We start from the raw sequence: 24,054 nt of genomic DNA, 5'->3' as shown, positions 1-24,054 counted from the left end.
TGTGAAAATCAGCTCATCTAATTTACATAACTAATCTATCACCTTTAGTTTAAAACGAGATATTAAGGACCTCATCTAACATTTTTAATGTTATTTAAGGTCAAGGGTATTAATGTAATTTTCAAAAGTTCATCGGTATTTTTAAAAGAAGACATTAACTATTTTTTTCTATTAAAAATTGAAATATTAATGTGAGTACATTTATTTATTTTAAAAATAAATATAATATTTAAGGGTATTTATTTATAATTTAGTTTAAAATTATCTTTTAAAACCATTCTCAAACCCTCAAAGCATTTAAAAGGAAATAAATAAAATAAATAAATAAATAAATAAATAATTACCTGGATTTTTTTTTTCAACCCTCCTTTAATTTTAATTTAAATTCTGTTGGGAATTTGCTTAGACTTTTTTATATTTAATTTTATTATTACGATGGTAATTGGTTTGGATTGATTCGGGTTGTTTAAATTAATTAATTATTTATTTTTAAATATTTAATTACTATTTTAATATATATTTTGAAAAATTAGTCGGAGAATAAAAATAATTATAAAAATAGATAATATTTTTTTGAAATATTCAGTTATTACATAATTTTTATTTTTATTTTAAATTATATAATTTTCATTTCACAATAAGACATGGTAGTGGGTCCCACTGATTGCCACGTGGTGCTCAGAAACCACCTATAAATACACCCCCTTCTGCATTTCTTCTTCATCATAACCAAAAATCTCTGTTTTTTTTAAAAAAAAAAAAAAAGATTCTCTGTAAACGGAACCATTTTTGGATTCCTGCAGCTCTTTGGAGCTCGCGTCAATGGTGGAAGTTTAACGCCCCAGTGACTTCGGGACACCTTTTAAAATTCCACCCATTTCCTTCACCGGAGCTTTTTCTCGTTGAAACCTCTGTTTTTAATGGCTGAAAACCGCCACCAACAAGCTCTGGACACCTCAGCTCCGCCGCTGCAGCACGGCGGCGACAGTGGGGTTTTTGACGACGATGGCCGTCCAAAGCGGACAGGTGAGTTTTCATGTGGGGATTTGTCGTTTTCATAAGTGGATTTTGAGATTTTGATGTTTTTGAATAGGTTCTGTTTGGACGGCGAGTGCTCATATTATAACGGCGGTTATTGGGTCGGGTGTTTTGTCGTTAGCTTGGGCGATTGCGCAGCTGGGATGGGTGGCTGGACCTGCCATGATGGTGATGTTTTCGGCGGTGACTTATTTTACTTCCACTTTTCTCGCCGCCGGTTACCGCACCGGCGACCCTGTTAACGGCAAGAGGAACTATACTTATGTGGACGCCGTCAGAAACAACCTCGGTATCTCAGAAAATCAAGAAATTTAATAAGAAAAAAAAAAGGGTAAATTTTAATTTTTAATTAATCTCTTGTTATTTTCTCAGGTGAATTCAAGATGAAATTTTGTGGAGTGGTTCAATATGTCAATCTTTTTGGAGTATCCATTGGATACACAATAGCTGCATCCATAAGCATGATGTTAGTATCATTTTTTAAAATTTTTTGTTCTTAATTTCTTGAGCTGATTGCATTATTTCATGGTTTTTTTTTTTTTTTTTTTTTTTTTTGGTACGAACAGGGCAATCAAGAGATCCAATTGCTTCCACAAAAGTGGGGGCAAGAATCCCTGTCATATGAACAGTAATCCTTACATGATTTCATTTGGAGTAGTGGAAATTTTGCTGTCTCAAATTCCAGATTTTGATCAGTTATGGTGGTTATCTATCGTTGCTGCTGTCATGTCTTTTACTTACTCCACGATTGGGCTGGTTCTTGGGGTCATGCAAGTAGCAGGTTGCTTGTTATCGTTTGAAAGCTCTTAATTTACCTCAAGTTCATAGCATAATCACCTGAGTTTCTTGTTGTTGTTCTTCAGATAATAGAAAATTTAAGGGCAATCTTACAGGAGCTGATCCTGGCACTGTCGAAAAGGTTTGGAATAGCTTCCAAGCCCTTGGAGACATAGCTTTCGCTTACTCGTTTTCGAACGTTCTCATTGAAATTCAGGTAAAAGAGACACGAAAAGAACGAACTTTTCTTGTTTTCTGTGTCACTGTGTCTGTCTGTCTGATAGGATAACTATTCGATTTTTGAAGATTAAGCGATCGGGGCTAGTTATGTGAGTGTGTTGCATTTTTATGTAGGATACTATCAAAACTCCTCCATCAGAAATCAAGACAATGAAAAAGGCAAGTCGTATGAGTATAGCAGTGACAACAACTTTCTACTTACTCTGTGGTTGTATGGGGTATGCAGCCTTTGGGGACTTGGCACCAAGCAACCTCCTAACCGGTTTCGGCTTCTACAACCCATATTGGCTTATCGACATAGCGAACTTAGCCATTGTAGTGCATCTCATTGGTGCATACCAAGTTATGTCTCAACCTATATTCTCGTTCATTGAGAAATTCGTATCGAACCGATTCCCAGATAGTCAATTCATCAATAAAGATGTGAAGATCCCAATCCCGGGCTTTCGCTCCTTGAAACTCAAACTCTTTAGGATGGTTTGGAGGACGATATTCGTGATCATCACCACTTTGATCTCGATGCTCGTTCCGTTCTTCAACGATGTCACTGGACTGCTAGGAGCCATAGGGTTTTGGCCTCTCACTGTTTACTTCCCAGTTGAAATGTACATTGCTCAAAAGAAGATCCCAAAATGGAGCCCAAGATGGATAGCCCTCCAAATTCTGAGCATGACTTGCGTGGTGATATCCATTGCTGCAGCAGCTGGGTCAGTAGCTGGAATTATTCATGATGTTAAGTCAGTTAAGCCCTTTCACACCAGCTACTAGTTCAGTACAAGGTTGTTTACCTGTCATTGATCACCTGCTGCTGAAGAAGAACAAAAGCAACTTCTGTATTGTTTTTAAATGTCTGTAAATGGTGAATCTAAGAGATCCACAACTATCAATCCATCAGAAGGAAACTAGACTATTCCTATGCAAATCATTACCTTTTCTCCCCGCTTTGCCTCGTTGTTCTCGATTATAGGACAAATCACACGTCTCATGAAAATAGTTGAAGTATGCATGAACGAGTTTAGACACTCGAATGAATAGTTAAAGTATGCATTAGCTGGTTCAGACACTTGGATGAATGGTTAAAGTACGCATTAGCTAGTTTAGACACTCAGATGAATAATTGAAGTACGCATTAGCTAGTCCCGACACTCAAATGAACGGCTGAAGTATGTGTTACCTAGTTCAGACACTCAGATGAATAGTTGAAGTACGCATTAGCTAGTTCCACACTCGGATAAACAGCTGAAGTATGCATTAGCTAGTTCCGACACTCAGATGAATAACTAAAGTACGCATTAGCTAGTCCCGACACTCAAATGAACGGCTGAAGTATGTGTTAGCTAGTTCAGACACTCAGATGAATAGTTGAAGTACGCATTAGCTAGTTCAACACTCAGATAAACAGCTGAAGTATGCATTAGCTAGTTCCGACACTCAAATGAAAAATTGAAGTACGCATTAACTAGTTCCAACACTCAGATGAACGGTTGAAGTATGCATTAGCTAGTTCCGACAATCAGATGAACGGCTAAAGTATGTACGAGCTATCTTATAGAATTTTTTTTTATTGTATATACACATAGTAAAACTAAGTTTATAATAGATAATATCACATTAACTTTTAAGTATATGAATAGTTTAATTGCAAAATGACAAAAAAAAAAATAAATAAATAACAAAGAACGTTACATTTGAAAAAAAACTACCATTTCCTGTGACTCGTCTGTTTGTTTTCCTTTGACTTTTTCCGACATTTCCTGGACCAAGAACTTTTGTGACATGTTTTCACTGTCTCATAAATATTAAAGACAAATTTGATTTAAACCCCACTTTTTTTCTTTTCAAAATATACTTCAAATTATCCCCAACAGAACATTTACAAGCAAGTAAAGCAACCAAATAAAAGGTAATGAGTTCATTTGCTTTTAAAGAATACTTGAAATAAGAGAAACAAAGTAAAACTTACCATTTTAGAGGTTGCCATACAAGGTAAACTCATTGACTATTTTTACCATTTGCTAATGGAGCTTTGGTCTATGCAAGTTCCTCCCTTCTGAATTTGTTCTGAGCTTCCTGTTTCAAACAAATAAACAATTCATCGAATTAGTCCTTAAATTTTTAAAATTATGAACTTCGAAACGTTTCTCATGAAACTTTAAACTTTCGATTCCATGTCTAATAGGTTGTTCGAGTTTGCTACTAATTTTCTTCCATATATGTATCCAGATTTCATGGTATTGAGATGGCTTAAGGGTTAAGCATTGTAGAGAGAGCAAAATCCAACAGTTTCCCTAAAAGTTTTGCATGATTTCAGTGTAAAAAGTAGTATGCATTGAAGAACAGGTGTTGAGTTTGGTACCTTGAGAATGAAAAAAGCTTTTTGTGCAGTGTATATGTGTTGAAATTTGGCAGCTTTTTGTTGAACCTTATCAGGATGAACACATAGCATTGCCTTCTTATAAAATTTGTTTACTGAAGAAGATGATACCAAATCTGCCATTAAAACTGGCTTCCAACCATATTCACCTCCAAGTATCTGCTTTCAAAGTGATTTTGGGATTCACTTTTGTTAAACCAATTCTTAAACTTTTAGATAATTAAAATCATGTGCTCAGACAATCAGTGACTTACATGATGCAAGGTGGAGAGCAAAGCACGAAGATTGCTCTGTTTCCCTGAGGCCCAACGATTTATTTCAGCATCTACAAACTCCACTGTTTCCTCTTCTGCCAAAGTTAGAATAAATGCCATTTAAACCTTCTGAACCAGAAATTTATCATAATGCATCACATGAGTCAGAGGCTATGTGTTTGAATTTCGATAAAGAAGTTTCTTATCTATTTACTTGCGGATCTCGAGCCGAGAGGACCTTTCGTAGTGACATATTAAATCACTGATCAATCCGAAAATTTAAGCGGATGAGTTATGGTAAATTTAATTACATCAAACACGCTTTCTCAAAATTTGTAGAATACCCACAAGTGCAAGTCAGTATTAATTGAGAAAGAAACGACTATACATGGGTTTGAACACATGACTTTCTACTCTACGTTTGTTAGAAATCACGAACCTCCAAAATTGTATGATATTGTTCACTTTGATCATAAGCTCTCATGATTTTGTTTTTTGTTTTTCCAAAAAGAGAGTATTTATTACTTATAACCTCGTGATCTTCTTCTTAATTAGCCAATGTGAGACTCCTCTCAACCATCCTCCCCTAAGGTCGTTGGAGCCATTGAACAAAGTACACCATTTGTTCGACACTTGAGTAACTTTTGACTATACTTCCGAGGCTCACAACTTCTTTCTTCAACACTTGAGGGTTCTATTGACATAGCTAAGTTAAGGGCATGACTCTGACACCATGTTAGGAATCACGAACCTCAACAATGGTATGTGTTGGATGAAAGTCCCACATCAGCTAATTTAGGGATTGATCATGGGTTTATTTATAATCAAGGAATCATTGGTATGAGGCCTTTTGGGGAAGCCCAAAGCAAAGCCATGAGAGCTTATGCTCAAAGTGGACAATATCATACTTGTGGAGAGTCGTGTTCGTCTAACATGGTATCAAAGCCATACCCTAAACTTAGTCATGCCAATAGAATCATCAAATGTCGAACAAAGGACTCCAAAAGAAAAAAAAGTCGAAAGGAATACTATCACTATTGGTGAGAGGCCTTTTGGGGAAGCCCAAAGCAAAGCCATGAGAGCTTATGCTCACAGTGGACAATATCATACCATTGTAGAGAGTCGTGGTCATCTAACAGTATGGTATTGTCCACTTTGAGCATAAAGTCTCATGGTTTTGATTTTAGTTTTCCTAAAAGGTTTCTCGATAGTATTCCTTACTTATAAACTCATAATCTTCCCCTTAATTAGTTCGTATAAGACTCTTCCCCACAATCTTCAAGAATGCAATGTCAAATTAATATTAATCGAAGAGGAAATGACACTACATAAGCTTGAATCATGTTAAATCACGGATGATGATGTGTTATGATTAATTTAATTCCATCCATGCTAAGTTAACAAAAAGATATAGCTAGCTTACCATTAGCCTGAGAATAAGCTTCTGATGAACTGTTGAGCTCGGCAGTAATTGGTTCAGAAAACAATGGACAGGATTCAAACTTCAAGCTGGAGTCATCAGTTTGATGTTGTTGGTTCTCACTGTATTATCAACATCAAAACATCTAACATAGTAATCAAAATAATAAACAGAGGTAAAATTACAATATATTCAACTTATAAACATAGTAATCATTCGTATATTTTTAATCTTCTAATATTCTGCGTGAACAGACTTGAGATTAAATTTAATTAAGGATGTTAAGTACACAATTAAAAGGTTAAAATGAGAGATTAAGGAAAACTCACCGGATATTGGGCCTTGAACTTCCATCAAAGCCCGGTATCAACTCTTCGCAACAGGCCCAATCCATCTTCGCTCCATCCAAATCATCGTCGCAAAATCCCCCGATCGTAGCTTCCCGCTCCGATTTAGACTCAAATGATCGAAAGAAATCGTCGATTTCCTTCGAGAACCGCTCCGCCTCGTCAATTCCAAATGAAGACGAAGATGGAGTCGGATCATGTAAAGATTCAAGATCCAAATCCAACTCCGAACTGAACCTGTGATTCTGAAACTTCGAAGCATTTTCATTATCGCGCGCCCTAGAAGCCGCCATTGGAAGTCCTTTCCGTGATGATTTCAACCCTAAACTTTCAGTCAGAGCCTTAATTTCGTCCATTTCGTGCGAATCGGATTATAGTCCGAACAGAGAATGAGTTGCAGAAAAAATGGAAATGGCGGATGCAATAATCAAGTAGCAGAAATGGAAGAAGAAGCATAAAAAATAGTTTGATCACCATCTATACGTTGTGGAAAACGTTGAAGAGAGAACCAGGCTAAGCAAATGACGCCATGTTTGAAGCTTACCGATTGACTTCGTCATGCATAACAGGTCGCTGCCTTCATTGCGACTCCGGTAAGCAATTATATATTTGATTTTAAATTAGATATAAAAATTAGTTTAGATTAATAAATTCAAAATTTTTTTTAATAATAAACTTTTAAAAATATCTTTAAAATTTTAAAATTTTATTTTTATTAGTCATTAAGAATTAGTCCAATTTTTTCGATTAGAGTTACATTTTTTAGTCGAGTCAATCCGATCAACCTTAAGGTAGAGAGTTTGATTGAGTTGTGAACTCTATTCAAGTTGCTTGGGTCATCATTCCAACTAATCAGAAATTTCAGGTTGGTGCAAAAGAGAGAGTTTGATTGAGTTGTGAACTCTATTCAAGTTGCTCAGGTCGTCATCCCAACCAATCAGAAATTTTGGGTTGGTGCAAAAGAGTTCTCCAACCGAACCTATATAATTTCGGGTTGGTGCAAAAGAGTTCCCCAATCGAACCTATATACATTGTTGTGTGAGTGTTAGAGCTAATCATGGGCTATTAAATTCAACGAGCGTGGTAATTTTTTAAGTAATTTTTGTAATATAATTTTTGAGTGGTAATTTTTTTTATTAAAATGAGCTCGAACGGGCTCGAACCCCTCCAACCAGATATTGAATGTTCTAAGTTCTAACCAAGACCATTCACCTTGGCATTCTACAGTCATTCTAAAACATGGCACAACCAAATCCTCTTCGTCTCAGGAACCCACGTCTCGTAGACCAAATCTTGGCGGCAATGCTTCAAAACCGCCCTTTCGACACCCACATCCATTGTGCAGCCACTACTTCCTCCACCCGCCACCAGCTTTGGAGTTCGGAGACTGTTTCCGATGTTCTACGGTCAGTACCTCGTTTATTTTTTCAAACAACTCGATCCATTGGTATCCAAAAGGGTTTCCGGCATCGTGCTCCTCTCAAGCAAAGGAAATTGAAAGAGGAGGCATACAAGTTTCAGAACAATGTGCTTGTTCTTGGCCCGGCTGCTCACAGGGATCCTCTCAAAGTCGAGCTTGGATTGAATAAAGCGTTGGAGTTTTTCCATTGGGTCGAAACCGATTTTGGATTTCAACACGACGAAATGACTTGCCGAGAGATGGCTTGCGTTTTGGCTCGAGGGAATAGATCGATGCGTCTTTGGAATTTTTTTAAGGAAATGTCCAGGAGAGGCGGTGGGCTTATTACTACTGCGACCATAACCTGTTTGATAAAAGTCCTAGGAGAACAGGGATTAGTGAATGAAGCGCTTACTGCATTCTATAGGATGAAACAGTTTCACTGTAAGCCTGATGTTTATGCTTATAATACTGTTATTAATGCTCTGTGTAGAATTGGGAATTTCAAGAAGGCTAGGTTTTTGTTGGAGCAAATGGAGTTGCCTGGATTTAGATGCCCACCAGACGTTTTCACGTATACAATTCTGATTAGTTCTTATTGTAAATACAGCTTGCAAACTGGTTGCAGAAAGGCCATTCGAAGGAGGCTGTGGGAAGCTAATCACTTGTTTAGAATCATGTTATTTAAGGGCTTTGTACCTGATGTTGTCACCTACAATTGTTTGATTGATGGATGTTGCAAAACATACCGAATCGAGCGGGCATTGGAATTGTTTGAGGATATGAACAAGAGGGGTTGTATTCCTAATCGTGTTACGTATAATTCTTTTATCAGATACTATAGTGCTGTGAATGAGATTGATCAAGCAATCAAGATGTTGAGGATGATGCAAAAGATGAACCATGGAACTGCCACATCAAGTTCTTATACTCCTATTATTCATGCTCTATGTGAAGCAGGAAAGGTAATTGAGGCCCGTGATTTCTTCCTCGAGTTGCTCGAGGGAGGCTCTGTGCCTAGAGAATTTACGTATCAGTTGGTATGTAATCTGCTGAACTCAGCAGGTGAAGCTAGTTTACTAGATGAAGAAGTGCATCAAAGAATAAGACATGGAATAGAAAATAGGTACAGGGAAGTAGATAAAGTAAAGCTCGTTATGTCGAGGAAAGGATACTGATGCCCGTAATGAGCAAAGACAATAGCTGGACCTTTCACAGTGGATGAAAACAGGGTTTTACGGTTGACTATCTCCTTATCCACCCGTGTAGCCGATCATGACAATATATAATTGCACAGGGGATTATTTAGTCTATCATTTCCATGATGAACAGTAAGGATCTCTCTATCTAGTTCCATTTATGGTCTAATTCTTACTCTTAGCTCATGCTTGAGCTACTAATGGCTTATTTCCCCTTCTCTTTTGATTTGGTGGTGGAGGCTCGCAGGAAAGCATCATTGGCTACAAAGAATCCTCATGGGGTTTCTTGTAAGGTACATAATAAGCAGAAATTTCATTTAAGAGATGTGATATGTGAATTGGTATTTTAGTATAGATTTAGGTGATCATTCATGGTGGGTATCTAGAATGGCTGTAAATTGTATGCTCTTCATGTTTTCGAGTTCTAGTATATCTGTTCTATTTCTCAGTTTCTCATCAACTTTTTTCTTCACAACAATGGATGTTATCTTGAAGTTGTTTCCAAAAAAGGTTTTGTATTTTCGAAAACAAATATTCAGTGTAAATATCTTTGTCTTGTTGTTTTCTTTTCCTTTGTTTTACTCGGAGTTATTCTGATCTGTTTTTAAAACGTGTAAAAAAAACCGAGCTTTTGAAAGGTGATTATAGATGTAAAATAAACTTAATTTTTTTAAGCTATCTAGTCATCTTGAAGTTGTTTCCAAGCATAACTCCTAGGTTTATGGTTTTTGAAGATGGATAACTTTGGTTTTCGGAGACGTGTATGTAACTCCAAAATCTCGAGAAGTAGAGATGACTAAACAATATGAAGTAGTTTGTTATGGTGAGGAAGTTACGTTGGTTAGGCGTCGTTTTCATATCCTGAACTGTACGTTTCTTGAAGATTCTTAAGCTTTTTTTTCTACGTTTTGCGTCTGATGCCTCAGGTTAGTAGCGGTTCAACTTGTATGTTCTGACTATCGAATGTCTCACCGTTTTCATGTGTAGAGGTAGAACCATGGACCTCTTTGGTTGGCTAATGATACTTTTGAAACTGTGGAATTGGAGAATGACCAGAACTAGCTATTTGTGACTGATTTTTCCTTTTGGATGGTTTGATTTATTAATAAGATGATGCTTCATATCTTACTCTTTGTAGGAGTTTGAGTGTTCTGTTTTTCCTTCAACTATAACATATGCTAGATACACCTGCTGATGGCTTTGACAATTCAATAGTTGATTTATTAATAAGATGATGCTTCATATCTTACTCTCGAACGTCGTCATGTCGTCCTTCAGGTTGTTTTGTGCAATCTTTTTGCTGCTCGTAATAGTGACAAGTTTGATCTTGCAAATAAGGAAGCCAACAATGTAATTGCATAGGGATATCCAATGGTTCAGACGTTTTCACAGGTTTTATTCTTGCTCGATCTCTATATTGCGTTATTGTATTCATGATGGATGGTCGACGGATAATACCGTGATGTTCCCTACAGATATTCCATGATTTGCAATAAGAACAGAAGGTTCATCATGCAACAAGCTTGCTTGGTCCGAAGCTGATAAGGTTGCTGATGTTAATTCACAGGTTTTATTCTTTGCTCACTTGAATTCTGCTGTGATTGTGCATCAGGTTGGATATGTTTGTAGTTTTAGTTGTAATTTACTGTGAATGACATAACATCAAATCAAATAGATAGACCATTTCTATCAACCTGTTATGCATAAGCTGTCACAGAAATACCTTTGTGCAAATATTGGAAACTTTAGGGATGCTTTCCAACTGTGCTAGTTCATTTATGCATATTTTTTGAATTAGACCCGTCTTTCTAAGATTGATATCTGTGAGTGTTCGGGCAGCTTGCATGTGAAATTGTCTTTCTAGTTTGGGTTAAAATGGCTGATAGATTTCCTTATGGACAAGAGAAATCATTGGAAGAACAACTTTAATCTTGCTAGCCCAGACTTTGTGATTGTGTGACACTCACTCCCAACACCGAGTGAGTCAAGCCAATTCGGATTCGCGTTGCCTATGATCGGAAAACGTATGCTTAAGCTTCTGGCCCCGTTTTGAGAATGAGGTTTTAGAAAATGGGGGTAGAGAGATTTTCAAAAGAGAGTTTGCAAGCAATGTTATAAGCTATAAGCAAGAAAGACACCACAATGACTTAGATAACATATAACTTAGGGTAGGAAGAATTGACGGCTAGTCATATCCTCTATAGTATATTTTGGAGCATTTTAACCTTGATAGGTGTAGTTGTGATTTTGGTGAATGGTCATACACTCCCGCATTAACACAACATGAAGTAATAAAGGTCTATCTAAGATGAAAGCATGTAAAATAAGTTTGGAACGGATGTTTAGCTATAGACAACACGTCCTGGACAAGTATGATCGGGACATCTAACATGCGGCCATAGGCAATACACCTTGGACAATATGTCTTGGACAAGCATGATTAGGACATCTAATATGCGGCCGTAGACAATACGCCTTGGATAATCCTGACCGTAAGAGTTGAATGTGAGAGAAATTGTAAAGAATAGATAATTTTTTAGAGTCAATTGTGCCAGCCTTATACAAAGGCACACCAATTTGATAGATATACAATTAAAAAGTCCCACGTAACAAATCCCAACAAAAACCAAACCCAAAACGTGCAATTTTGACTGCCCTCGCCGCCCTCTGAAATTTCTCTTTCAAACCCCACCATTACAAAAACCAATCCAATCCCATTTTCATGCCCAACGAACACGACGACATGTCGGCCCACTACCTCTGTCTCACCCTCCTCTCAATCCTCTTCATCGTCCCTTCTTCTTCTTCTTCTTCTTCTTCTTCTTCTCTCTGCCCCATAGACTTCACTTACGTCCAAACCATCCCGTGGGACACTACCAGCTGCAACCGCCAAAACGCCGCCGCCCCCTGCTGTCAAACCCTTCTCAGCCTCTTCGGCATCGGCCTAGCCCAACACCTCAAAGACACTTCCCTTTTCCACCTCCCCAATTTCAAGTCCTCTTCTTCATGTCTCACCTCTTTCCAATCCAAGCTCTCTTCAATCTCCCTCCCCTCTTCTCTCGTCCCCAATTGCTTCCTAAACCCATCTCAATTCGCCGCCAATTCCTCCAACTGTGCCGGAATTTTAAGTACTCACGATTGGGTTGCTAGAGTCGGCTCTACAACCCCAGTCGACACCGCGTGCGGTGGCGACTTGACTGGACTGACTCATTGCGGCACCTGTGTCGACGCCGGCATGAAACTCACCTCTCGCCTCATGGGTCTAGACCCAAATGGAACTAAGTGCTTTTATTTCACTGTTCTTTATGCTGCTGGAATTGCCAACGAATTCGGTCCTAAAGATACCAGAGTAGCTTCTTGTATTATGGGGCTGCCATTAAAGGCCTCAAAGATGAACAGAGCATCCCTTCTAAGCAGAAACGCTTTAATGGCGGTGGGTTTTGGGTTTACATTTCTCGTTGTAGTTGCGGTTTTGGTTTTGAGATCCAAGAAGAAATGGTTCAAAGAACAAGAACAAGAACAGAAACTCCGCCACTTTGGGGCGAAATGGTTCAGTATAACAGAGCTGGAAAAGGCCACAAATGGGTTTTCTCAGAGGAATCTAATCGGCCAAGGCGCCGATGGGTTCGTTTACAAAGGCAAGATTTCAGATGGAAGTTTAGTGGCAGTGAAACAAATCATTGATTTGGATTCAAAAAGGGACGAAGATTTCACAAACGAAGTCGAAATCATCAGCAAAATCAAACACAGAAATCTCCTATCTCTTAGAGGCTGTTGCATAGAAAACTACTCGAAATTCAAACCCCAGAAGAGAAAATTCTTAGTCTATGATTTCATGCCTAATGGGAACCTCAGCGATCATCTCTTCATAAAAAACAACAACAAAAACCCATTAACATGGCCGCAGAGAAAAGCCATAATTCTCGATATAGCAAGAGGATTAAATTACCTTCATTATGGAACCAAACCGGCGATTTACCACCGCGACATCAAACCCACGAACATCCTTCTGGACTCAGAATGGCGGGCTAGACTGGCGGATTTCGGCTTGGCCAAGCAGAGTAAAGAAGGTCAGTCGCATTTGACGACGAGGGTGGCCGGAACTCGTGGGTATTTGGCGCCGGAGTATGGTTTATACGGGCAGTTGACTGAGAAGAGCGATGTATACAGCTTTGGGATTGTGATTTTGGAGATGATGAGTGGGAGGAAAGTGTTGGAGAGTTGGGATTTGATTACGGATTGGGCTTGGAAGCTTGTGGGGAATGTGGAAGCCATTTTTGAGGAATCGATCCGTGGAGAAGGGGCAAAAGGGGTAATGGAGAGATTTGTTCATGTGGGTTTACTTTGTGCTCATGTGAATGTGGCCTTTAGACCCACCATTGATGAAGCTTTGAAGATGTTGGAAGGTGATATTGAAATTCCACAATTACCAAATCGCCCTTTGCCTCTTTCTCATCATTCCATGGTTTCCTTGCAATTTGCCCCTCCTTCATCTTCTTCTCACCATTTCATTGTATAGATGGACAATGATGATGATGTAGATTATGAGAACAAATAGAAGCCAAACTCTTCAGAAATCGACTTGGTCAAGTCCGACTAGACCCTCATAGACCAAGGTAGACCTCAAATCCAACTAGACCTTCATAGACCAAGGTAGACCTCGAGTCCAACTAGACCCTCATAGACCAAGGTAGACCACAATGATCTTGTTTGGTTGAGTTTCGAACCAAGTTTCATATCTAAAATTACGGGGTCTTTTTGAAAGCCAAGGATGGTTGAAACCAAGGCTATAACCACCAGACTGTACTCATAAGAAGCACTATTCCTAAAATCGAGTTTACGGTCATCCTCAAAATCATGCAAATTGTGAAAAATACTAAATCATCCCTACAATGTTACATCATGTTCTTTTTGCTCCTCACCTCTAACTGGCAACTCCTCATCATCATTATTTGACCGAGAGACAATCTTTAGATTTACTTATTCGATTACTTACCCATTTGTCACAAGTTTTGAAGTAGCTTAAAATAAAAAATTCTTAAATCAGGTACAAGAAACTGTATGGATTGACTTACGAGTCAATAGTAAGTATTCCATGGAAGTTATAAAAGTCAAGAGAGGAACAAGTTTAAGTCACGGTGATATGTTTCAGAATTATGTTAGAATCAAAATGAGTTTAAGTAATTGAAAAGCATAAACAAACCTTCATAATTAAAATCATTACATTTGAATAATAAATTTGTGTGTTTAAAGTTAGGCATTTTTATTTTGTCTTTATATATAATTATTCCAAATTCAAAGTCAAAAAAGGATCCACCGAAATCCCATCTCAAATGCCTCTGATTTCGCTGAGATTTCCAGTTATGGACGCTCTTCTTCTTCTTCTTCTTCTTCTTCTTCTTCTTCTTCTTCCCTTACTTAACCAATCTCATCCCCCACTTCTCTTCCACTTCCCTTTTACACCTTTCTAGCTATGGACGTCGATGAATTTTACCGGCAACCGGCTGCCGTTCCTTTCAAATGGGAGATCAAACCTGGCGTCCCCAGGAACCACCACCGCCTCCACCCTTTCCCCACTCACTCTCCTCAACAACACAAGAAGCTAAAGCCTCCTCCTGCTGTAACTGCAACCCAATTCCACCGTTCTTCCAACTCCCTCCGAACCCGGTCCGACCGATGGTCTTCCACCCAGTCCAAACTTGCCCAACCCGAGCAGGTCTCGGTCGGTTGCTTCTCCTCGCCTTTGCCGAACCGGAAAGCGACCAAGATTGTGAACAGGAAACCCGAACCGGATTACGCCTCTGAGTTGGAGACTTTGCCGCGGTGGTCGGTTTCCAGTAAGAAGTCGATTTCGCCGTTCAGAAATTCGGTTTCGTCGTCGCCGTCGTCGTCGCGTTCGTCGTACCAGTCATCGCCCCGTCCGACTAGTGATTCTGAGTGGGCCGGGTTTGGGCTCTTTTGATTGGCCCATATATATAAGACCGTGGGCTTAAGATATGTTGAGCTGAATTTATAGAGGCCAGGCCCAGTATTCGCCCCGTCTTGCAGGTTCTTCTGAGTGGGCTTTAGAGTTATTGGGCTTTAGAGTTATTGGGCTTTAGAGTTATTGGGCTTAAGTACCTCGAAAGCCCTTTTAAGAGTAGAAATAAGAAGCGTTAAATCCCGATTGTATTGTGCTTTGCAATCATAGGGATTTTTCTGATCTTTTTTCCTATCCAAACATTTTAATGCTTGATAAAATTAAAAGTTGATAATTTTTAGGGACAATTTATTTTTATTTTATTTTTATTTATATTGAGGATGAGAGGAACCAAAATTTCAAAGGCTTAATAATAATGAATATGGAAATATATATATATATATATATTATTGATAAATTAATAAGCTGTATAAATTTTCATCTTTTTTTAAATCTTTATAAAAAAAAATACAATGTTTTAACAATAATATAAATGGTTGTACCTTTGGCTAACCGTTTGAAACACAGAAAAAATCATTAGCTTATCAAATTATCTATTGAGCCATGAAGAAAATTCAACAAAATACAGAATCAGCTTTAAGATCTGTTTTGTGTCAACATATCAAGAATCTCCATATTGAAGGAAGCTACGTAAAATGTGAACTAACTCCTAATATGGTAGTAAAGACAAGACGTGTCAATGTATCAAGGATCTACAGACTGAAGGAAGGAAGTTACGAAAAATGTGAAGTAACTCTAATATAGGAGTAAAGACAAGGCGTGTCAATATATCGAGGATCCTCAGACAGATTGAAGGAAGTAAGTTACGAAAAAATGTGAAGTAACTCCTAATATAGGAGTAAAGACAAGGCGTGTCAATATATCGAAGATCCTCAGACTCAAGGAAGGAAGCTATGTACAATGTGAAGCAACTCCCAATACAACAGGTAAAGACAAAACGTGTCAACATATCAAAGATCCAAGACTGAAGGAAGGAAGCTATGTAAAATGTGAAGTAACTCCTAATATAGGAGTAAAAACAAGATATGTCAACATATCAAGGATCCTCGTACTACGAAAAATCTGAAGTAACTCCTAATATAGGAGTAAAGACAAGACCTGTAGGCAAATCAACTCAATAAAACGACCACACGTTTTAAAGGGACGAAATGGGGTGAGGTGAAAATTAAAGATGGATGATGAAGAGAAGTAAAAAGTGGAGAAGGTAGGAAAAAGATCCTGAAAGAGAAGCCAATTCTACCATTACTAAGTTTTCTAGCCATCCCTCTCTACCTGAAATCTAGCACTTTCAGGGGGTAAAAGAAAGGGAAGAATGGAAGCACTTTCATAAATGGGTTTTTTCACTACAACAACTAACTTTCTCCTCTTCCTTTTTGTTCCCCTTTTTTTACATCTAATTGAATGCAATTACAATCCCTACTACTATTGCCTCAGGTTAATCTCCCTTGTTTCTCCCAAAGAAAGAAAAAGTTAAGACGAATGAACAACTCTTTCTCATGGAATATTATCGTTTTTCTTTTACCTGCACGCATCGTCGACCTTAAAAGGAATTCACGTACCTTCTTCCAAGTTCAGCCTAATCCAGAGCTGGATCCAGTAACTGGCCTCATCATTGGGTGACTGAGAGAAGCCTGTGCATTGCTTGGGCCATTGAACATAGCATTAGATGAAGTCGTCGAGGCCAGCTGCTGCTGCTGCTGCTGAATTGCTGACAAAGGTAGCCTTTGCCCCAAGCCAAACATCGACTGCCTGGGCACATACGACATGTGGGGATGAAGTGGTTGGTTGTTGCCATACCCCGAAACGCTCGGCTGGGATGGTGGAGGCGAGATCACATTCGGCCTACTCGCAGGTGAGCTCACCCTATTGTTGTTTACCACGGGAGGAATAACCCCCGGTAAACTCGCAGGTGAGCTGACTCCAGCAGCTCCAAATTGGACACCTAACATTCGAGCTCGTTCTGCAACAAATCTCTGCCCTGTCCTCTCGACTTGTTCGCATTCCTTCATCAAGAAGGTTTCTACTTCTGCAAACTGCTTCAGCTTCAACTCAAGTCTTTTTAACTGTTCATAAGTTTAGACACAACAGAGACCATCAACTACTCTTTAGAGTGAAACACATAAATATCAACTTTCCCAGCAGACAACAGACAGACAATCTTATCCCCAAAAAAAAAAAATTATTGCCTAAACTGATGAACAGGCTTTTAATTAATAAAACATTGCCCATTCAGAGTCGAAAGTAAGAACAAGAAAATTTTGGAAAAAAAGGTCGAATACTGCACGTTCAAAACCCCTCCATATGTCATTTCGAGAACTAGGCTTAAATATATCATGACTATAACGGCTCAGGCCCACCGCTAGTAGATTTTGTCCTCTTTGGGCTTTCCCTTTCAGGCTTCCCCTCAAGGCTTAAAAACGCGTTTGCTAGGAAAAGGTTCCGCACCCTTATAAAGGGTATTTCGTTCTCCTCCTCAACCAATGTGGGATATCACAACGACTAACCAATGTTTATCAGTCAAACAGGTCGTAGTAGCTCGTTCAAAACACACGAGCCAAAATGTAGTTCAAGCAGAACATGAACTTATAAACGTTTAGTTCTGAATGATTAAGTGAAAAGGGCACTTAGTTTCTGACTACTACTACTACTCATTTATAAGGGCCATACCTGATGATTTATAATATTAGCAGACAACCGTTGGATTTCTCGTTCTTCGTGGTCTGCGAACAATTTAGCCTTTGTTGCAGCGGCAGCAAGACCTACTTTTGCTGCAACTTTAACTCTTTCAGCAGATAATAGTGTTACCTCTGTCTCTGCCTTATTCTCATCTGAATCCACCATATATATTGAATAAGTTTCACAATAATCTAAAACATTTGTCAAGAAATAGAACAAATCTCAAATCAAACCTTTTAGCTTGACTGAATTTGGAAGCTTTCCATAGGAGCCACCGTCTCTGCCATGTGTGACCTCCACATTCGTCCTTATTATTGGAAAAGAATATTCAATCTTGAAATAAATCCTACTTTAAATATAGAATTCATGCAATTGTACTTAAAACACATTATGACGAAGTTGGAATAAGTTTTTATTGTGAAATCTCATATCGGTTAGAGAGGGAAACAAAGTATTCCTTTTAAGGGCGTGGAAACCTCTCCCTAACAAACACGTTTTAAAAACCTTGATGGGAAGCCTGGAAGGAAAAGCCCAAAGAGGACAAAATTTGCTAACGGTGGGCTTGAGCTGTTACAAATGGTATCAGAGCCAGACACCGGGCGGTGTGCCAGCGAGGACGCTGGCCCCCCAGAGGGGTGGATTGCGAGATCCCAAATCGGTTGGAGAGAGAACAAAACATTCCTTTTAAGGGTATGGAAACCTCTCCCTAGCAGATGCATTTTAAAAAAAACTTAAGGAGAAGCTCGAAAGGGAAAGCCAAAAGAAGAAAATATCTGTTAGCGGTGGGATATGCCGGTTACATTTATCCTCTAAAATATCCCATGTATCTAACATTAGCCTAGATGCCCTTATTTTAGAGGATAAATGTTAGATGCCCTTATTTTCCATGGGATATGCCCTTATGCCGGTTACATTTTTCTTCTTTGGGCTTTCCCTCAGTAAAACACACATGCAAGCACAAGCTCCTTTTTCAAGATCTACTAATCCAGTGTCGACACTGAAGCAAAGCTATAAAACAGCAACTCGCAAGAACCGTTCCAAATGTTCAAGGTTAAAACTTAACAGCATTTGTTGAAGAAAAGTATCTAGTTGAATAAGTCATATGAGGAAAAAATGCAATTTACCTACTAGGATTCACAGAACCTTCCACTTGAAATATGCTCCCAGAAGAAGCTGCACTGTCCTCAGATAATGCAGCTAAGGATGCATGAGCACATGATGCAGCAACTCTTGGTCCAATAGAAGATGCAAGAAAAGCAACCTTGCAAATATCCAGAAGTTAAATCAATTGCAACCCTATTTATCAATAGTAATACTCGATTTTTTAAATAGAACCTCATAATCAGAGCTCCTTCAATCAGATCTAGATCAATATTAAATTGGAAATGAAGAGTCCAACATCTCGATGAAAGTTACTTCTTAGCAGAATAAAACGTAGAAATTTGAAATTAAACCGCTTGAAATACAGCCCATGCTTTCAAGGCCGAGCAAGACAAATCGTCTATGGTGGAAACAGCAGCAAGTCAAGATATTACCCAGTGTATCGTTCATTGAGATCAGGTGACTACACTTCAAACTGTAAAATTAATGAAAACCCCTTAGTTACCATTGATTTTAAAACAATTGTAGTTAAAGTATATGACTTTACATTCTTGTTGAAGATAAGAAAAGAGCTCAACTTCCTCTTTCCTTTTCCTTCACTTATTTCCGAAAATCAAGTCAATTCAAGTGTGCCTCGCTCAACTAATTTTCTAGACGACCTTCTAACCCTACAAGGATGTTGGGCCCCAAAGGAGGTGGATTGAGAGGTTCCACATCAATTAAAGAAGGGAATAGTGCCAGCGAGGACGCTGGCCTCCAAAGGGGGTGGATTGTGAGATCTCACGTCAATTGGGGAGGAGAACAAAACACCCTTTATAAGGATATGGAAACCTCACCCTAGCAGATGCATTCTAAAAATCTTGAGGGAAGTCTGGAAATAGAAAGCCCAAAGAGGACAATATCTGCTAGCGGTGGGCTTAGGCCGTTACATACCCATTTAAAACAGCTTCAAACAGGTGTAAGCCACCTAACCATACAATTCTATCTTGTGTGTACACTTACTACTCTGACAAATGCTACCAATACTAGTACTACAACTAATTCACTCCTGGCCTCAAGCAGCTTCAAACGGGTAAGCTTCTTAACCCTACAATTCTATCTTGTGTGCACTCTTATTACTTTGACACAAGCTACTAATATTAGTACTATACAACAAGTTCACTCCAGAACTCCGACAGCTTCAAACAGGTTAGCCTCCTCACAGCTTTCTTCCCTGCTTAATTGTCTTATACTCGTTATTCCAAATCATCAACCAGGTCCTTTTTCTAGTTCTATTACTCATTCCCATAAACGAGCGGCTGACACAATGAAAATAAGTAGATAGCAGAAATTTTACTTGAGAGGAGCAATTTATGGTAATGGCACATGGAGGGACTAAAAGCTCAGAGTTGGACACATACCAACGCCATGACTGGGTTCCCAGAATTAGCAAATGGGAGTCTATCATGCATCTCTTTATTGTCTTGAGAGGAAGATCCTAAAGAAAGAAACAATATTTAGAAAAAGAAAATGTCAAAAAGTCATCATTATGAGAGAAACTATTAGTTAAAAGTTAAAAAGTACCTGCTACATTTCCATTCATATTTGAATGTGACTTCTCGTTATCTTTTCCATGTGAAGAATTGGATGAGAGAGGAACACCAGGCACATCAACATTTTCTAGAATACCATCTTCAACTGATAGACGGAGAAAATGTATAATGCATTGAGCTTTAGACTTGGACCCAACATGTTCTGTTATTTCATTCCAATTCTCATTATACAATTCTATCGCTTCTAAAAGCAACAGAGTTTCTTGATCGGTCCAATTTTCGCTATCTAGTTCACCATAATCTTTCGTCATGTCCACCCTCAGAAAATCGATGCTCGAGTGACCAGCAACATATTTTCCTTCATGGAAGCAGTCGGTGCAAAGTAAAACATCTACCTGTTGCAAGGATGCCAACAACCGGTGATGTTTTCTTCAAGCTTACAACTAATTCACTCCAGGTTTCTACTACTACATAAACCGGTGGATATATATAGTAGTAGAAAACATTGCCTAGTCTACTACTATTTCCGCTCCTTTTCTCCCTCAACAAAGTTGAATGGCCTATGCCCCAAGGTCTCTAGAATTTACCATTCCAGAGAACCACGCGTTCAATAATTTAAAATCCTGTCGTTTTTATTTTACTCTCGACAGGAAAAGGTTTCGAACGTCAGGGGCATGTCACACAAAACATCACTATAACATTGTTTTCTAATTTTCATTATATTTATTGCCTCTAACTGTACTTATCTTTGCCCTGACAACCATCATTCATTCAAGCATATATACAAGCTTCATATGCTAAAATACTTGAGTCAGATAAACAATGGAGTACAATAGGGAAACTAACCTCCTTCTGTGATTGGTAGCATACAATGGGAACTGTTCGAGAACACGAGCTACAATGACTTTCAGCTAGACGCTCCCGAATTCTGTTATCCAAATCACATAAATCATCATTGTCATCATGGCATGAACGTGCCGAATAGATATCGGCTGCCTTGAGCCTACATTTTGGTTTGTCAAATTTGATTAAGCTATCAATAGGCTTCAAAGCAGCTGATGGCACATGAATCTCACCGTTCATATCTTCTCTCAAGTATGAACTTCTATTCCATGGTTCACAACTAGGTGTTGGGGCACAATAGTTAATAATACCCCAATGATCAAGAAATCGAACAATTCGAGTTAAATCGTCATTACTGACACCATTAACCAATCCTTGGCAGTCTGAAACTGTGACCCTTTTCTCAGGATTCTCCATGTATTTGGCAACAACAAAGTTTCGGATTTCCATATACTTCTCAGGAGTGCGGTCAGGCAATTTCCCAGAGAAGAAATGTGGAACAACTTGTCTCTCGAGTCGATGCACTGTGGCAGGTGAAAACCAATCTGTTTCCAACAAATCAACTGTTACATAATAGAAATCTGCTGTAGGCATGTAACACTAGCATAACACACACAAATTCTATAATAATTTTCTACCCAATAGTGCCGGACTTGAACTGCATCACACTAACAACTACAGAACTCAGTACGTAAAACTATTTATAAATTCAAGCTATTCAACCATATATTTACACTTGGATAGGGCTCACCGCTAGTAGATATTGTCCTCTTTGGGTTTTTCCTTCCAAGCTTCCCCTCAAGGTTTTTAAAACACGTCCGCTAGGGAGAGGTCTCCACACCTCTATAAAGAATGCTTCGTTCTCCTCCCCAACCGATGTGAGAACTCACAATCCACCCCAAGCCCAGCGTCTTCGCTGGCACTCGTTTCCTTCTCTAATCGATGTGGGACCCCCCAATCCACCCCCCTTCAAGGCCCAGCGTCCTTGCTGGCACATTGCCTCATGTCCACCCCCCTTCGGGATTCAGCCTCCTCGCTGACACATCACCCGGTGTCTGGTTCTGATACCATTTGTAATAGCACAAGCCCACCACCAGTAGATATTGTCCTCTTTGGACTTTCCCTTTCGGGCTTCCCCTCAAGGTTTTTAAAACACGTCTGCTTAGGAGAGGTTTTCACACTTGTAAAGAATGTTTTGTTCTCCTCCCCAATCGGTGTGGGATCTCACATATAAGGCAACGTTTCATTTGGCAAGAACACACATTAGAATTCCCGAATAAGCTATTTCCAGACAAAATTAGCTCTCATTTGTTCATAATAGTGCTAACAAGAACCGTGAATTTATCCTACTACAAATGTAAGGTACAGATGATAATGTATATTATTTTCCCCCAAAATATATATGCAGGAATTCACTAACTTGACAAGGACGAGAGGATCAGACCTGAGTGCATAGGAACAACATGAACTCTACTCCCAAACCTCTTGACCACGCCACAACCTTCCATAATCGATGGTGGAGTTATCACATACGCCGCATTCCCAGCCTCCACCCTCTCTTGATCCAGCAAAGCCGGACTATCCGCAGGCATAGCAGACAGCGCCTGCAGCTGCCCGTAAGACACATTCTCCAAAATCAAGGGATTCCCAGACAGCACCTTACTTTGATTTTCCCTCTCCATTGCCACAACAGCCAACACAGAAGAGTGAGGCCGAGTGACAGCCCGCTTGACCACCTGAGGAAACTCGGAGACTCGCATTTTATCATCCGACAAGAGCTCAGTCTCCTGAAGACTCGAATTGGGCGTCGGCTGAGGGTCCTCCAAATCGTCGTTATCGCGTTCCATTTCCTCATTTTCAACAGTGGCAAGATCTTCATCTTCATCATCATCATCATGCTTGTTGCTTCCGTTGTTATTATTATTCCCATAGTTGTTTTTACGGCCAATTTGCGTGTCCCTCTTCTTCTTCTTCCATTTTCCGCGAGATCCTGATAAGGTTTTTGTCAAAACCAAAAATTACACAGCATTAACAGAATTTCAACATGAGAAATGTAGTGGAGAATGCGTAAATGATGAAATTATGCAGAGAAAACAACAAGAAGAAGAAGAACAGGGGAGTGAGAGAAAACGAGAGAGATTTTAGGTCAGAAGAATTTACCAGATGGGAAGGAAGGAGATGCTGGCATTGTTGAACGAAGAATTTACCAAATTTGTGGGGTCGATGATTTTTGTTATGCTATGAAATTGAAATCATGGCGGAAGAAGGAGGAGAGAGAAATAGGGCTCTTCTTTCTCTCTCTAGACTGCTCCATCTCTCTCTCTCCTCTCTTGGCTTTGCGTTTGTATCTGAGAGAAAGCTTCGGTTTTCGTTACTTCGCTTGGCTCGATTTTTCCTTCCCTTCTTCTTCCCATCTTCACAACACTCCCACGCGCTTCTGCGCGCGTGAATTTGTTTCACCATTTCATCGTCCTCTCATCCTTATCAGCAATGTTCGTATGACTCGAGAATTCGATCAATCTAGACTATCCAACTCAAACTATTTTAGTCTTAGTTTTCGATTAGGGTTACGTTGAATTTTGAGAAAATCGAAAAATTCACATCGGTTCACGAGTTGACATTTTTTTAGTCGAGTCAACCTGACCAACCTGAAAATAGGATTATAACCTAATTCGACCAACCTGAAAATAGGATTATAACCTAATTCGAATTTACCGTAATCTTAAGATTATTATAAATATTAAAAATATTTGACATTATTAAAACGTTACAAAAATAAGATTTAACTGTATATGTAATGACACCATTTTGTTCGATATTTGAAGATTCTATTGACATAGTTAAGTTTAGGGACATGACTCTAAACACATGAAC

The 24,054-nt window shown here is 39.0% G+C and overlaps 6 protein-coding genes across 8 annotated transcripts; 4 read left to right on the top strand and 2 right to left on the bottom strand.

Annotated features, from left to right (window-relative positions):
• The first annotated feature begins 737 nt into the window (after positions 1–737).
• On the top strand, positions 738–2,994 carry LOC111787893 (amino acid permease 3). Its single transcript, XM_023667988.2, has 6 exons — positions 738–1,026; positions 1,094–1,327; positions 1,411–1,504; positions 1,605–1,819; positions 1,902–2,032; positions 2,170–2,994. The coding sequence occupies exons 1-6, from the start codon at positions 921–923 to the stop codon at positions 2,821–2,823; spliced, it is 1,434 nt and encodes a 477-aa protein (XP_023523756.1). The 5' UTR covers positions 738–920; the 3' UTR covers positions 2,824–2,994.
• Positions 2,995–3,782: 788 nt separating this feature from the next.
• LOC111789215 (uncharacterized) lies at positions 3,783–7,032 on the bottom strand. Of its 2 annotated transcripts, none has more exons than XM_023669913.2 (5): positions 6,433–7,032; positions 6,107–6,225; positions 4,684–4,778; positions 4,412–4,588; positions 3,783–4,125 (listed from the first exon to the last, which is right to left on the bottom strand). In XM_023669913.2, the coding sequence occupies exons 1-5, from the start codon at positions 6,804–6,806 to the stop codon at positions 4,087–4,089; spliced, it is 804 nt and encodes a 267-aa protein (XP_023525681.2). In that variant the 5' UTR covers positions 6,807–7,032; the 3' UTR covers positions 3,783–4,086. The 2 variants fall into 2 exon arrangements, with proteins under 2 accessions (XP_023525681.2, XP_086977813.1); XM_087121687.1 differs by having other exon boundaries at positions 4,684–4,775.
• A 603-nt stretch (positions 7,033–7,635) lies between these two features.
• On the top strand, positions 7,636–10,845 carry LOC111787569 (Pentatricopeptide repeat (PPR) superfamily protein). Its single transcript, XM_023667579.2, is given in 5 exon segments — positions 7,636–9,023; positions 9,025–9,180; positions 9,288–9,341; positions 10,327–10,440; positions 10,524–10,845. Coding segments are annotated over 2 exon segments (1,362 nt in total). The 5' UTR covers positions 7,636–7,689; the 3' UTR covers positions 9,053–9,180; positions 9,288–9,341; positions 10,327–10,440; positions 10,524–10,845.
• Positions 10,846–11,791: 946 nt separating this feature from the next.
• LOC111787646 (putative receptor-like protein kinase At1g11050) lies at positions 11,792–14,089 on the top strand. The gene has a single exon (XM_023667665.2). It carries the CDS (start codon positions 11,792–11,794, stop codon positions 13,565–13,567), a length of 1,776 nt encoding a protein of 591 aa, XP_023523433.2. The 3' UTR covers positions 13,568–14,089.
• Positions 14,090–14,275: 186 nt separating this feature from the next.
• LOC111789202 (uncharacterized) lies at positions 14,276–15,250 on the top strand. Its single transcript, XM_023669897.2, has one exon. The coding sequence runs from the start codon at positions 14,522–14,524 to the stop codon at positions 15,008–15,010; it is 489 nt and encodes a 162-aa protein (XP_023525665.2). The 5' UTR covers positions 14,276–14,521; the 3' UTR covers positions 15,011–15,250.
• Positions 15,251–16,324: 1,074 nt separating this feature from the next.
• LOC111788395 (SWI/SNF complex subunit SWI3C) lies at positions 16,325–23,563 on the bottom strand. Of its 2 annotated transcripts, XM_023668729.2 has the most exons (9): positions 23,341–23,562; positions 22,625–23,170; positions 21,184–21,725; positions 20,369–20,732; positions 20,206–20,282; positions 18,829–18,965; positions 17,938–18,011; positions 17,696–17,856; positions 16,325–17,091 (listed from the first exon to the last, which is right to left on the bottom strand). In XM_023668729.2, the coding sequence occupies exons 1-9, from the start codon at positions 23,366–23,368 to the stop codon at positions 16,600–16,602; spliced, it is 2,421 nt and encodes an 806-aa protein (XP_023524497.2). In that variant the 5' UTR covers positions 23,369–23,562; the 3' UTR covers positions 16,325–16,599. The 2 variants fall into 2 exon arrangements, with proteins under 2 accessions (XP_023524497.2, XP_086977239.1); XM_087121113.1 differs by lacking the exons at positions 20,206–20,282; positions 20,369–20,732 and having other exon boundaries at positions 23,341–23,563.
• Between the last annotated feature and the right edge of the window lie 491 nt (positions 23,564–24,054).

This window comes from Cucurbita pepo, chromosome 2 (assembly GCF_057944985.1).
Source record: "Cucurbita pepo subsp. pepo isolate OVF chromosome 2, ASM5794498v1, whole genome shotgun sequence".
In the NCBI taxonomy this organism is placed as follows: Eukaryota; Viridiplantae; Streptophyta; class Magnoliopsida; order Cucurbitales; family Cucurbitaceae; genus Cucurbita; species Cucurbita pepo.
Note: the sequence above shows the minus strand (reverse complement) of the source record. Positions and strands in the feature narration are given on the sequence as shown.

What these genes read in the sequence shown, in the direction of transcription:
- LOC111787893 (XM_023667988.2), top strand. Translation starts at nt 921, where the DNA reads ATGGCTGAAAACCGCCACCAACAAGCTCTGGACACCTCAGCTCCGCCG. An exon ending in CGCCGTCAGAAACAACCTCG is followed by an intron (nt 1,328 to 1,410) that starts GTATCTCAGAAA and finishes TTATTTTCTCAG; the next exon opens with GTGAATTCAAGATGAAATTT. An exon ending in ACGTTCTCATTGAAATTCAG is followed by an intron (nt 2,033 to 2,169) that starts GTAAAAGAGACA and finishes ATTTTTATGTAG; the next exon opens with GATACTATCAAAACTCCTCC.
- LOC111789215 (XM_023669913.2), bottom strand. Translation starts at nt 6,806, where the DNA reads ATGGACGAAATTAAGGCTCTGACTGAAAGTTTAGGGTTGAAATCATCA. An exon ending in TGCTCTCCACCTTGCATCAT is followed by an intron (nt 4,589 to 4,683) that starts GTAAGTCACTGA and finishes CTTTGAAAGCAG; the next exon opens with ATACTTGGAGGTGAATATGG. An exon ending in AAGCTTTTTTCATTCTCAAG is followed by an intron (nt 4,126 to 4,411) that starts GTACCAAACTCA and finishes TGTTTGAAACAG; the next exon opens with GAAGCTCAGAACAAATTCAG.
- LOC111787646 (XM_023667665.2), top strand. Translation starts at nt 11,792, where the DNA reads ATGTCGGCCCACTACCTCTGTCTCACCCTCCTCTCAATCCTCTTCATC.
- LOC111789202 (XM_023669897.2), top strand. Translation starts at nt 14,522, where the DNA reads ATGGACGTCGATGAATTTTACCGGCAACCGGCTGCCGTTCCTTTCAAA.
- LOC111788395 (XM_023668729.2), bottom strand. Translation starts at nt 23,368, where the DNA reads ATGCCAGCATCTCCTTCCTTCCCATCTG. An exon ending in ATCTCCTTCCTTCCCATCTG is followed by an intron (nt 23,171 to 23,340) that starts GTAAATTCTTCT and finishes AAACCTTATCAG; the next exon opens with GATCTCGCGGAAAATGGAAG. An exon ending in TGTTGTTCCTATGCACTCAG is followed by an intron (nt 21,726 to 22,624) that starts GTCTGATCCTCT and finishes TGTTGGAAACAG; the next exon opens with ATTGGTTTTCACCTGCCACA.